This window comes from Phyllostomus discolor, chromosome 2, assembly GCF_004126475.2.
Source record: "Phyllostomus discolor isolate MPI-MPIP mPhyDis1 chromosome 2, mPhyDis1.pri.v3, whole genome shotgun sequence".
In the NCBI taxonomy this organism is placed as follows: domain Eukaryota; kingdom Metazoa; phylum Chordata; class Mammalia; order Chiroptera; family Phyllostomidae; genus Phyllostomus; species Phyllostomus discolor.
This window is the reverse complement of record NC_040904.2, coordinates 20,545,146-20,559,572: the sequence shown is the minus strand read 5'-3', so window position 1 is coordinate 20,559,572 and position 14,427 is coordinate 20,545,146. Positions and strand designations below refer to the sequence as shown.

Genomic DNA, 14,427 nt, shown 5'->3' with positions numbered 1-14,427 from the left:
CAGTTCACCTTACGGGCAAACAAGGAAGTCCTGTGTCAACCAGTCACTGAAAGACATATTGAATATGTTCCTACATATAATACCATATGCCAAGGTTTTAATATCACGCCGCCTAAGCCAGCAGCAAACAGTAACCAAACAATGACACCAACAAAAAACTCTTGGGAAAAGTTATTCCAATTAGGAGCCTACCAGGTCAAAGCTGTCGTTGAAAACTGGGTGTCTAGTCTGAAACTTGCAGATACCATTTTGTCAGGATTATCAGTTAGGCCAGTTGAAAAAAATAGGATGAAAAGACTGTTCTGGGGATTTACGAAGAGCAGCATAGTTGGAGGAACACTGTGCTGACAATGGAGGAGCTTCTAAAATTTACCCGTAAAACCCTTCGGGACCACTGCACAATGTGCAGTTATGCGAGCCTCCTCTTATGGGAGCACCTAGAGACTCGATTTGCCTGACAGACTTTGTTTTCTAGGTGTTCCTTCCCCTGGCGATTACTTGTTTGTGACTTTTAAAAGCTGATTTCTGCACGTTGTGTATCCTTCAAGGTCTTCAGTTACACCTTAAAGGTGCCCACTCAGCATCCTCGATTTTCGGCCGAGTTGCAGTGGAAGCTGATCTCTGATGTATCTGACAACTGTGATTGGCTGTGCTATCTATATTAGCTACTTTAAACAAAACTGCCTAATTTGATAAGAGAACACGTGCCTAGCGTTTTCAAATAGAAGAGTTTTGCTACATTTTTGGAAAATAAATCATAAACATAAAGGTTCTATCTCCCCAACCCAAGCACACTAGAAATGAATGGTATTTGAAAAAGAAAAAAATCAAGAAACAATAGTCTATTTCTGTTAATCATATGATGAAAGCTTTTTTCGCAATACAAATAACTTGGCATCACATTAAAATACATTCTGTAGGTTCCTTTACATCAGCTACCTAAATTTTAGTTGAGAGATTGCTACTGAAAAAAAATTGGTAACTTGGCATTAATGATTAACTAAACAATAATTTGTGATATATAATGTTCTAATGGCAGCTTGCAGGGTTAATATTTTTCTTTTAACTTTTTCTGTTTTGTCATCTCAAAAGCCGTAAGAAAAAATTCCTCTCTAGAATAAAATAATGTACCTTTTTAAATGTTCAGAATTTATGAAGTAGCTAAAACCCTTAAATCTATAGTTTTGCAAGCAATTTAATTCTCAATTTTAATGCACTCTTAGACTGTTACATATTAAGACTGCAAGTTTAAAAGAAATAAAGTGAGAAAAATTAAGTTCTTAAAATACTGTTTAATTTATTAACCAGTGCACATTATAGCTTTAGCTCTTTCTTATTATCATCATTCCATTTCTAATATACTTTATATATATATATATATATACCTCATTATCATGCTTTCTCATTTTACTTAACACATTTATTGTGATACTGAATTCTGTTTTCATGTAGTAGATTTAATCTAGGTTATTTAAACTTTAAAATCACCAATATGCAACTAAAATGCAACTGGCTAATTTTCTTCCTTATTGCCTTTAGTAACATGCCAACTGATTTCTTTTACATAAATACTCTTTTGAACTATTTGACTTCTGTTTTTAATGAGACAAATTCTCCTCTTCTAAGCAGAAGTCTGCTCTGAACGTAAGTCACCTGGGAGCCTGGCCAAAGTCTGAACAGCACAGCTGAAGGGTAGGGCCATTTCACAGGGTCCTCTCACGGAGGGTTGGTTTGCTTTGCTAACTTGCTAAAAATAGTAGATTACACAGGCTACCTCCATCTCATGGCTCAAGAACTCAGAGAAGGCTGGCCTGTGGGTTGTAGCAATGCACAGAACACATTTTATTAAAGAAGTCAGGATATTACAAGTTTTCTAAATTCCTTCCGTTTACTCTCTGAGACAATACAAATGATCCCGCAGTTACTGGCATGGAAATCTCATAATGCTCCCAAATTTCAGAACTTCAAGCATGAGTCACAGACTTACTTTAACTGTTTTAAAATATGTTTTTGATTTATTGTGGCCACAAGATTGAACATAGGAAGACTACTATATAAAAGGTAGAATTCTAAAGACTGTGTTAAGAATCACATGTGTTAGAAATATATATTAAAAACATGGTTTTTGAAACACGAATACTTAACTTCCATATTAAAATTTTTAATTAATTCCTAACATAGTTATTAAACGCACATTTAAGGAGCTATTGTTCCAGGAATGAAGTGTCATCATAAACACATTTGTGTTTTCTTCCTCTTATTCAAATCCAAATATGTTACCAAGTGTTAGACTATAAATTAAATTTCAGCTTCCCTTAGCAAGACATAGAATAAGGTCAAAGTCTGCAATGAAGAGCTGCTAAAATGAGTTCATTTCATAGGTAAATTAAAAATCTTCGAATTATTTGCTGTTTCAAAAAAAAAAAGTCCTTGATGTGGCAGCCGGCTCCTGGTGGCCACACAGCATGTCTTTGAGCAGCGCTGCTGGCTGCTTTACTCAAAGGGGGACTGTTCTGTGGCCACGAGTGAGCTGCGACTACAAAAATATTTTGAGGTGGAAAAATAGCAACTGAATTTTAATGTTTCACAATGTTTCCAAATGCTGTGGAGGCAGGTCTTCTGTGAAACCACTCAATGTCACAGCCAAGTTAAATGTCCTTCATTTTGCAGCTACGAGTGCACCATCAACTGTCTGTAGGATTAAAAATTGGATTTACTAGTAATTGGGTCAAAACAGGGTTACTTAATGGACACAGCTGTTTACCGACAACTGTAATTAGCCCTTTGCCCCTCATTTTATGGGTCCCAGTTTCTAATTACACCTAAATTCAGTCAGCATGAACTCAGGAATACACATTCACAAAGGTGCAACCACGGTGCCCTTCACTGACGCCTTCAGAGAAAAGGGGGGAAAATGATCATCTATAACTTTTGCTACCTGACCCTTAGGACTGTGACATTAAGAATAACCTAACACTATAAATTAAGTTAGTTATTGTTAATACTTTCTTTTTTAATCCTACTCCGAAGATAACATCCTTGAGTTTTTGGAGAAAACTTTATTAGCCAAGTAAGCACCCCAATCTGGACCAAAAAGCAATTAACTGAACTAGTTAACTCTTCAGTTAACTCACAACATCGGGGTGAATTAGGTGTTACCTTATGAGTTAACTAGTTCAGTTAATTCAGCCCTATATTATTAGGGAAAGCATAACTATTATAGCACTATTTTTTTTTTTTTGCAAAACAAAAGATAAATCTCTAAGACTTTTACTTCTTTATATATGTAGAGATGACAGAGATCCCCATCTCAGAGGTTCAAAGAGGGAGTTATATTGGCAGGTTAGGATTCAAAGGCAACTGAATTAAATCAAATAGATAGAGTACCCAGGAATCTTCACAATTCTAGACTTGACCTTGCATGTCAAAATAAAGACATGTACGCTGTCTTTTAAAAGACCCATTTTCAAACCTGATACTGAAATACAATGGCATTTTTGAATGTCTAGATACACTACACTGAATCTTTTAGTATTATGGTGCCCCTAAAAGCTAACTTTTAACATTTCAAGCTGAGACTGTTACAAATAAAAAAACAATAATAATCAGGGTCTAACAGAAAATAAACAGCTAAGTTCCTTCACATTAGAATGTTGGAAGCTAAAAAATTTCAATTAATAATAGTATGTAAGAGTTTCAACTTATTTATAAAACTCACATTCAAAGTTTATGGCTCAGACAGGATACTATAGCAGCAGTTCAGAACCTTACTTCTAATTATATTTTCTACAAAATGCATTGCTTCTGGCCTTAAAATAATACGCTCATACAATCAAAAGGCAATCCGTAACATCAAAATATTAATATAAAACATCTATCCAAGTTCAGCTCACTTATTGTTGGCTATTCTTTCACAACAATACTGCACCTTTAGAAACAAGCAAAATCAAATCATCTTCGGTCAGCTACTGCATGGCCTTGTATATAACCTATGCATATGCTAACACACACATGTATCTACATTTCCTATTCCTAGAGAAAGACACTGACTTTGTTATTACAGACAATGACTTATTCCTAAGCTAAAAAGCACGCTGACACTTTCTGCTCTGGAAAAGAAAAATCATAGCATTAGAGGACTGATAAAGTTACTCATAACAAACAAGTCTGGCCAAACTTGATTCTCTCGCTACTCAATAAAGTCTCCCCCACCCCCGACATCATCAATAAGAACACACTGTATAAACTAAACTATTAAACAAAGCACCCCATAATTCCAAAATCAGTGAACTCTATGTCCATATCCCCCTTTATTCATTTATTGCATATCCTTAAAATAATATAATATTTACTCACTTTCAATGAGTCAAAGCAGGCGATTACTCGTCCATTTTCAACTTGGCAGCTTTTCGAAGGGTGTGCAAATTTACATTCCGTGTCTGGCCGTGAGCAAGTCCCCCTTTGGAACTCTCTACATACTTCCAGTGTTAGCCATTTTGTGTCCCGAATTGGTGTGACACTAACAGCCATGTTTAGATTTTACAGGTAGTTAAAATTTTCAGTGAAACCAACAAACCCAACCCCCCCCAAAAAAGAGCAACAACCAAAAAAAAAAAAAAAAAAAAGCTGAACTGATAAAACTGTAAAATGATGATGAAAACGTCCCCTCCAAAATACTTTCCCCCACTCCCTGCTTTAAAAGTACATGGAAAATTGGGTTGTCAATATCAAGGAAAAGATCTCCCACTAGAAATTCACAGCATGAAAACTGTTAATTCAAAGAGGTTTTGGTTTTTAGACAAATACTAGGATCTTTTAAGTAGATGAATGTTTAAAAGTAGGGCCTCGAATCAGCCTTGTGCTCTCAATAACCCCTTCCCAGTGCCAATTTTGAGCCCAAAATGCAAGCATGAAAACGTGGCAGACCCCTGGACACCGATTTTCCAAGCTGCTCTCAGCAAAGTTGTCTGAAAGGGAATCTCCTCACAGCTGAATTTGCAATGGAGTTTGGTGGTGCAATCGGTATTGATTAGTTTGGCATAGACAGATGCAGCAGTTTAGAGCAAAATCGAGAAAATAAATTTTTTTTCCTCCTTGATTTCCTGGCAGAAGATATCTTACTTTTTCAGCAAACTTTTCTTTTAAAACTAAAGCAGCCTAGGGCAATGCCAGATACTTAGAGCTTTTCTCTTGATTATAAGTAGAAATGGGGGTGTCTGGGCTAGAGGTGGAGGGTGGATGTGCTGTCGTCACAGTCTAGCTGGCAGCAAGCAAGGCAAAAGCAGAGACTGCTCTAGAAGCGGTTCCAAGCAGCAGAGACGTCAGGAAAGGCACTTCTTAGTACCAACCTGTAGAAAAAAGAGATAGGTTAAGATTTACTAAGTAGCACTTCACTGATGTCCTACAGTATCACAACCTTGCCATGTGCTACCAGACTAAGTCATATTCACGTCAGCCTGCTCTCTCTCACCCTCGCTCTCTCACACTCACATGCACACACTCACACACACACAATACTTACAGTGAGGCATATTGCAGCCAGCCATCGTAGATTTATTAAAAAAAGGGGCCGTTTCCCCTTGTGAAGCAATGCATGATAGAGAGATAACCAATCACAGATAGTGTTGCAGCAATATTCTGGGCAGAAAGCCAATAGTGTGGGTTGTCTTATGAAAGGTCGCGCCTGTCAGACGTTCATTACTATGCTATAAGCACAGAAAATGTCCATCAGATGTGACTTATTCCACTGCAAGAGGACGAGCATGTGGGTTTTGAATTTACCCAACATGCAGTTAGTGGACTAAACCATGTTAGTTTCAAAACAGCTCCTAAAACAAGTCCGAGCACTTGAAGATCATGACCCGTTGCGGGGGGGGAAAAAAGCAAGGTTTAAAAAATTGCAGCTGACTTCCAAGCTGCTTTCCCTCCGGCTCTGCTCAGGGACGGGCACTGAACAGCCTGCTCCTGCTGTCTTGACACGTGAATAAAAAAGGAAAGGGGTGTTTACAAATGGTACATTCTCCTGACCTATCCAATTCACTTCCTTCTCAAGCCCAAGTCCTGCCCCTCCACTGAAAGCAGCACTCATACTGTAAAACTATTCCATTCAGCCGGCAGACACTTTGTCAATATATCACAGGCAGGCGAGGTATGAACAAAAGCATCCTTTATTCGAACATTTTTTAAGCAGAAGCTGAGGTCATGTGGGGAAAATAAGGAGTGCAGTGTTGTCAGTGTGTCTGGCAAATCTGAAGTCAACCTCAAGGGAGAAAGTGATTCCATCACAGAAACATTAAATATTAAGTGAGCAATTTGATTTGGGCAGCGTGATGCACTTCAGGGGTACGAGTGAAACCGGAGGGTGGGGGTGGGGGGATCCCCGATTGCCTAATGAGCCATTACTTAGGCACTACCAGGCTGCTCCTTATAGCAAGGCATCTTTGCTTTTAGCAACTTACTTTCTCTTTCAATCAGATGGAAAAACTTTCAGAAAATGCTCAGTAATTACAGAAACAAAAGTATATTATTTTTCCCTTATGAACAAGGTAAACAAGGCTTTAGTAACTCTAAAAGTTTCACACTCCACAGAGGCAATGACACGGTATAATAAATAGTGATTGATTACACTTCTTCAAAGGTCCAAAATGGTCAATTGGCTTATGGTACATTTATAACTCAGACATCAGAATATGGAATATAATATAGAATATACAACTGAATGGGGATATAGAATATGGATATACATTATATGCATATAAACATGACTATCTAGCAATTTCTTTAAAACTTATTATAGGATTAATACCGTCATTCTTAGTGTTGATTTTTTAAAACTACCAGATACATGGCTTGGACAATATTCAAGTAAGACTATAATATTTGAGAAAGATGGAAAAAACAACAACTCATACTGATGTCCAGGAAATGTTTTTGTTTTCAAAAATGTTCTAGTCCTAATTCCTAGTTCTTTAAGAAAAAAAAAAGAAAAAGAGGTCAAGTCCTCCATAAACACTAAGATCCATCCACCTTCCTGAATCTCAGCCTAATTCAGGGTTTCTCAGCCACTTCCCGCCTTGAGCATGTACTGCACAGGAGTCAACGAATCTCTTCTGTCCTTCCCTCCAGGGTCTTGAGTGCCTCCCCTGCCACCATTCACTTCCTTCAGAAGCCAGCAAATGGGGCCACTTTCTCTGAGAAGCTTCCAAGATGTCACTTCCTCCATCCCCACCCAGTCATATAGTAACCCCGCCTCCTCTGCATGACGAGTCTGCACCTCTGCACACTGCTCTACTTCCTTCTGTGCCTGACCCACTAGACTCCGTGTTCCCAGGGGCAGAAGCAGTCTCACTCCTCGCAGTAACCCTAGCAGAGTAATGAAGAGTAGATGGGTTGCCACAAACGTGGGTAAATCAAATGATCGATCGCTGTATCTGGACTGGAATTACCTCCAGGGCACAAACACATATACGAACACACCCATATAAACATATATATGAACACAGCACGTGAGATACTTGAACCCGTACGCACACCCACCGCTGCTGCTATAAATTACTATCTTCCTGGGTCCCCCTGCCTAGGAGTCACCCTGCCCTGGACAGCTCCCTCTCACGTTCCGCACAGCAGCTCCTCTAAAACCCCAGCCCTCTGCAGCGCCCCCTCCTCCGTGTTCCTCTCACTATCTGCAGGGATTTGTGATCTTATAGGTCACAAATATTCCACAGTCTGAACAGTGGCCCTTGGGCACGAATCCTCTCTCACTTTCCCGCCACCCATCTCTTTACATTCTGTATCTTCTCAGTTTCCCAGGAGTTTTCCCTTCTCCCGCCCACAGCGGAGCTTCCACACCCACCCACCCACTCCTCCTCTTCTTCCCCTTTGTACTCCCTCTCTACACGAATGCCCTGCCTTTCCCTCGGTTCTTTAGCAGCCCTCAAAGGGATGAGGTAACTCCAAAATTGAGGTGGCGGCCTTGCAGGAGCCAGGGAACCCTACCTAGCTGTGCGACCTCTTCTGCCGGAGGCTCTTAATCTGGGGATCCCAGACAAACGTCCATCAGGGGTGTCCAACCCGCAGCCCATGGGCCACATGCGGTCCAGGATGGCTATGAATTTTGTGGCCCAATCACAAAATCACAAAATCAGTTTAAGTAAAAATCACTTACTTAAAACATTACGAGATATTTTCATTGTTGTTAGTGTCTATGATTTAACATGCAGCCCAAGACAATTCTTCTTCCAGCGTGGCCCAGAGACACCAAAAGGTTGGACACCCCGGAGTGTCCTCTACCTGTGCTGGACTCCTGCTTCTCCCTCTGCCTTCACTTCGGCGTCTGCATCAGTGTGACCTGCACACCTATTACTTGACCGCTCAGCAACAGCCACCAATGCTCCCATAAAAGCTAAATCCAAAGGCTACTTGTCCTCTTACACCATTTACAACTCCCTCTTTTTTTTGTTTATTTTTCAATTACAGTATACATACGGTTTATGTTATATTAGTTTCAGGTGTACAGAACCGTGGTTACACAAAGTGTTCCTGCTGATACTTCCAGTACCTCCCAGACACCATACACAGTTACTCCAATATATTCCCTAGGCTGTACTTTACGTCTCTGTGACTATTCTGTAACTACCAATTTGAACTTCATCCCTTTAGCTTTTGCCCCCAGCCCCCCCAGCTCCCTCCCCACCAACCACCATCAGTCTGGAACTTGGTCTTTCTTGAACCTTCCCCCTTGCTTGAACGGACACACTGCACCCCCCAGTTTCTCCCAGTGCTGCCCTCCAGCACCCTCCCTCCCAGAGGAGCAGCTGTCCCCCTTTCCTGTCCTGTGGCACACACAGACCGATCACTAAGATTCTGTGGCACACCAAGAAATACATATTTTGCCAACCTGCCAAAAAATGTAGGTATAATTTTAATGTATTCACGCCAGATGGCTATCGTGTTGGCTGTTGTCATTTTTTTTCTCTTGACAACCTGCAGGGAAAGAGGTCAGCGTCCCTGACTTAAATCATCAGGTAGTGGGCGGCTTAAACACTCTTGCGGCACACCAGTTGAAGAGAGCTGGCACACCAGCTGTTTTAAAGAGGAGCTGAGAGGTGCCGAAGGTTTCTGGGCACAAACCACGCACGTTGCTGTGAGCTCCTGGGGCTCGTGACACGCTAACCCTTTGTTTGGTTTGACATGCACTTCCTCACCCCTTCCGCTTGGCAAATCCCTTACCCTTGTTTAAGTTGCTGTTCAAACAGAACCTCCTCGATAAGGCTGGGCCTGCTCTGGTAAACATTAGCCCCTCTCGGAATATGCCCGGTACTTTGTATCTCTTGGTTCCATTGCCCCCAGCTTACAAATTCCCTGACAACAAGGTGTATTGCCTTTTTTTTTTTTTTTAACCCAGTGCCTAGAACATAATAGAGTTTTTAAAATGTTTGGTAAATAAATTTCACTCAAACTGATAGTGATAAGCATGTATGCGACTATATGAGAATGTATCCCCAATGCTGAGGAAATACCGCAGCATGATCCACAGGGTCCACACAGGGTAGGGCGGAGAATGGCACTATTACAACTATCCTCACGGGTCGGTGGGTACAGGAAAATGCAACTGCAAAATCCATTTCGAGAGTTGAGTGTTTCTCCTTTCTGCCATGTTACAGGCTTAGTCCACTCTGGGACAAAATGTATTTTAATTACTAAAATGATGGCAAATGGGTGTTCAGGTCATTTTTAATTTCTATAGCAGAGAAATTCTACTGATTTCAAAAAGTATTATTGAAAGAATGATAGATGTATTTGTACGGTGAAATGCTACATCATTGTAAACTGTATTGGGAGGGATGATAGTCAAATTACGTGTCATTAGCTGACACGGACACAGCTCTCAGAACGGACCCCAACATCGGCACATTGGTAGACTGGTGCCCCTGGTAAGAACATGCCCCGGCCCCAAACACAGGCACGGGGGGTTGGGGGGAGGGGGGCAAATCTAGATTACGTTTTATAAACTGACTTGAATAAATTGCCGACATTAGATTCTCTCTCTCTTTACTTGAATAAAAGAATTTCAGGGAAGACTGAGAAATCTTTTCGAAACTGAGTATATTGCTAAATTAAGATTCTATAGGATTTGGATTAATACTGAATTCCCAAAACATTACCTCAACCAGTAATGAATTTTTGTGCTACAGAACAACACTGAAACATGTTTGGATAATGTTCAGATTGTGAGAATGCTTGAAAACACATCTGCCCTAGAAAGAAGTGTCATTTGTAAATAAATGTTAAAGGAAATGCTGCTACTGATATTGATATTGATATTGCTGCTATGATATTTACTAATAGGCAAATTGTACCTGAGGTAAATTTCTAACCTGTATAGTTTAACAGATTATAAGCTTCCTTGAAAAACAATAAAAAATTAGGAAATTTAATAGCTTTGCAGAGAGAATCAATCTATTTAAAACCTAAGAACAAGTCCTCGCTTACCTGTTGATCAAACCCCAAACACTCCATTATACAGTTCCTCACATTCCATTGGATGCTGTACAATCATGTTCTGCCCCAAGAACCAAAAACCAATTTCTCCCTGAACAATATCGTAACTCACATATATTTTTTACTTTAAGATATGAGGGGGGAAATAAAAAGGGAAAAAAAGGTAAAATAGAGGAAAGGAAATCAAGAAGAGGTTCAAGGATAAAGTTTTTTAAAAAGCATGGGAAATTACTAATAATTATTCTTATAGTAATTGACAGACATTAGCATTAAACTAACCTTATAGGAAGTGGATGGCTTCATATTAATATCCACTTATGGGCTACACACATACTTCAATAGAGGATAAACAGACATGTACAAGGAATGGGACTAAAATTCTGTTTTGGAGAACTGGATGGTTTCTATGAGCCAGGTTAAAGTTCTTAATCATATATGTTTATGAATCATTTCAGTCGTTCTGAGTCAAATTATAGGCAGGTCGGTCCTATGGCATCCCAGAATACTTAGCTGGAAATTTTAGGGGCTTTTTTTCATAGCTTTTGATTTTTGAAATAGGTTACACAATGAGGAAGTTAACTGAGTAATTGTTTGAGGGCTTTTTTAATTGACTGAGACAATGTCAACCCAAGTGGAAGAGATGTCCGGTTTCGCTGCGTGCACCTGGAGGGGGCAAGAAGGAGCCCCCTATCCAAAACCATAACTCCTCACCCCCCTCCCTGCTGTCAAAAAGTCCATAATTAGTGCTGTATTACTTCAATAATTTATTTAATAAATTACGAAGTAAATTTAGTAAGTAAACACTGTAAATAGATAGATAATAAAACTGTAAATTTATTTGGAAAATTAATGATGACTAAGTTCGCTCATGGAACAATTTTACCCAGGGCTTGTCCCAAGTATTACCAGAGGGTTCAGTCCACAACCAACGAAGCATTTCTGGAGGCTGTACAGCCATTTCCCTGCTCACTAAGTTACCAAATAGAGTAGCAAAGCTGTTATTTATGACATAGGAAAAAACTGCGGTCTGAATGGCTAATGCAGTCTTCAGCGGTATTCAACTCCATAGAACAAAAAGCTGAGATCAGTGTTTCGCAGCCAGAGGTAAGCACACTACCGCCAGCACCAGGGCAGTTTTAAGGGATACCGAAACAACCTAATTTTAACAGATGCATCAGAATGCTAAAACGAGCCCATCACGCCTGTGATTACACAGATATTGCAGCTTAGGAAGAGGCTACAGTTTAATAAAAAGAACTTAAAAAAAATAAGACTAGGTAAATATATTGGCAAAAATCACCAAGGAGATATGCAAATGACTGCTTCTAGAAACACTGCTGAGAAAATAAGATAACTTTCAACCACACACCCTCTGGAATGGCAGGGCAGGGCAACTGTCAGCCTGGCCGGCTGCTCCGACATGGCAAGGTGTGACGGGGGACAAGCTGTGGTCAAGAAAAGAAGGTTGTGTGGACCCACTCCAGTAATCTCAGGTCTGTCGGAGCAAGCCTTTGAAATTCAGATAGGTCTGACTCCCTAATCATCAAGTGGTCTCTTTCTGGACGGATAACAAAGGAGTGTTGGTTAGAGGATGCCCTACTGCCAACCGATCAGAACCCCAAAAGCAACACGCCCAACTGCACTCAAATTAGAAAAGGATTATTGTCCCTTAAGTGCTTATATTTAAGACAAAATAAAACATAAAGCCTCTATTCAGACAATGATTAAGAAGTCAATTTTGAATTGATTCCTCCATCAGGCAAAATTTTTCAATTTACAAGGCTTTAAGGTCACACGAAGATAAATTGATCTCAATGGCTCAGAGCACTTTCTATACTATGTCACTAACTTCCTACCCAAGTCGGCCTTCATCCAGTCCCTGCCGCAACATCCTCCTAGAAGCTCTTCCAGCACACTATCAAAAGCATCCCCCAGAGGACCTGAACACAGAAGTGCCTCCTTCTCCCAAGAGCACATGCAAATGGCCAACAGATACATGAAAAGATGATCAACTTCACTAGCTGTAAGGACAGTGCAGGTCAAACCCACAATGAGACATCAGCTCTTGTCTCCCTGAGTGGCTATTGTCAATAAGACAAGAAATAACAAGTGGTAGAGAGGATGTGGAGAAAAGGGAACCCTTGTACACTGGTGGTAGAAACGTAAATGGGTGTAGTCACTATGAAAAACAGTATGAAGGCTCCTCAAAAAATTCAGAATATATATATTGGACTGGCCAAAATGTCCATTTAGTTTTTTCTATAAAATAAAAAAACATATTTTTCATTTCACCAACAACTTTATTTATTTGGATATTCTGAGTATGTGGGCTACCTCCCACATGGTATACTCAATTAATGTCTCGATTTGGCCACTATCGACTTCAACGGGTGAACCCAGATGTGGAGCATTGTCCAATAAGAAATCTCCACCACGAAACCTCTTTTGACACGTTCAATCAATTATAGTACCTTCTCGATACATTGCACAAATCTTTTTTGTGTTGCAGTTGTGTTTTTTACCTTTCTTGAAATAATAAAGCATAATACGCTAAAAATTTTACTTATTTTCTTCCATCTTTAATCTCAGAATGACTGCACAGAAATTCACCAGTTTTGGTAAGTTTTTTTTAAATGCATGCTGATATGACAGCTGTCACAATACAATCTAACAACACTGTTTCAAATGAAGTTAAAGACAACTAAGCACTACTGGAGAGATCTTGTGGTGGAGCGGGACACAAACGAAAGTACTAACCAACCCAATATACACAGAGGGGCACACATACAAAGGAATAGTACTCAGCCATAAAAACGGAAATATTGCCTTTTGTGACAACGTTCATGACTCTGCAGACTATCACGCTAAGTGAAGTTAAGTTAGACGGGAAAGGGCAAAAACAATTATTCCACTTACAGGTGAGATAGAAAACAAAAGGCAACAAATAAAGAAACAAACCCACAGACACAGACAATGGTATGGTGGTTACCAGAGGAAGAAGGGTCGAGGGGGGATGAAGAGGGCAAAGGGGGTCAAGCGGTGACCTATCTCACTCTCTGCTTAGCATCTACCTTTGTCTTAAAAATATAAGCTCCATGACAGCGGCCGTTGCCAGGCTAGTTCTCCATGAAACAGTCGGCACCCAGTCAGTGCCTGGTCCGGAGCAGGCCAACAATCGACGTGGGGGGCACGACTGAGCTTTTCTCACTGCATCTGAATACTAGTTTATGAGTCTTTCCCACAAGTTCCAACGTCTGGGATGCAGACACACAACTGAATGCACTGGTGACGTCCCCTTATTACTGAATGGAACCAGAATCAAACCCCACTCAATGGAAAGAGCATGAGGCAATGAAGTTAACACAGAGTCACGTTGATATACCTCCTTAGGGGTGAAGTTGATGGAAGATTTTTTTTTATCCACAGAATAACTGAAAACAGTTACATGCAGCTTTGTAAATTTAAAATATTTAAATAATTATCTGTGAATTTCTGACAAAATCAAGTTTTAATTCTGGCAGAATAAGAGAAAATTTGCATTTCTGATGATATTGAAACAGGCAGCATTTTAACAGTTCCCTCTTATTCTACAAGAAAACATCATGAAGTAACACCTCAGATGCTACTTTATCATTCTTCTACAGAAAACATTAAACCTATTTAGTGTTATATTTACTACACGAAGAAGTTACCTTGTTAGTCTTAGGTAGTCGTTTCTGATCTGCCCATGTGAATTAACAGTCAGAATACAAAATACAACAAAATGAATAATGCTGGTATGTGCTCGGGAACTAAATGGTAGGAAAACCAAATTTCACCATCCCGGCAATTCTGGAGAAGATTGATACACTGACCCAACCGAGAGACTCCACTCATGTGAAGTCAGCACGACCGAACTGGGAATGCAAACACAGAATGCAGTACGTT

At 40.0% G+C, this 14,427-nt stretch overlaps 1 protein-coding gene across 21 annotated transcripts in view; it reads right to left on the bottom strand.

The window, feature by feature from the left end:
* The window catches only part of MBNL1 (muscleblind like splicing regulator 1), a 190,710-nt gene that overhangs the window by 133,025 nt on the left and 43,258 nt on the right, over window positions 1–14,427 (bottom strand). For 14 of the 21 annotated variants that reach the window (XR_004901242.1, XR_004901243.1, XM_036017566.1 and 11 more), the window contains exon 2: window positions 4,357–5,348. The exons of 4 other annotated variants lie outside the window; for them this stretch is intronic. Coding sequence is in view for 14 of the 17 variants with exons in the window: in XM_036017566.1 (XP_035873459.1) it covers window positions 4,357–4,530 (174 nt within the window). In the remaining 3 variants the exon portion in view is untranslated. Of the gene's footprint in view, window positions 1–4,356; window positions 5,349–5,521; window positions 6,761–14,427 lie in introns of those variants that run through there. 3 more of the 21 variants (XM_028504988.2, XM_028504991.2, XM_036017574.1) reach the window with 3 other exon arrangements.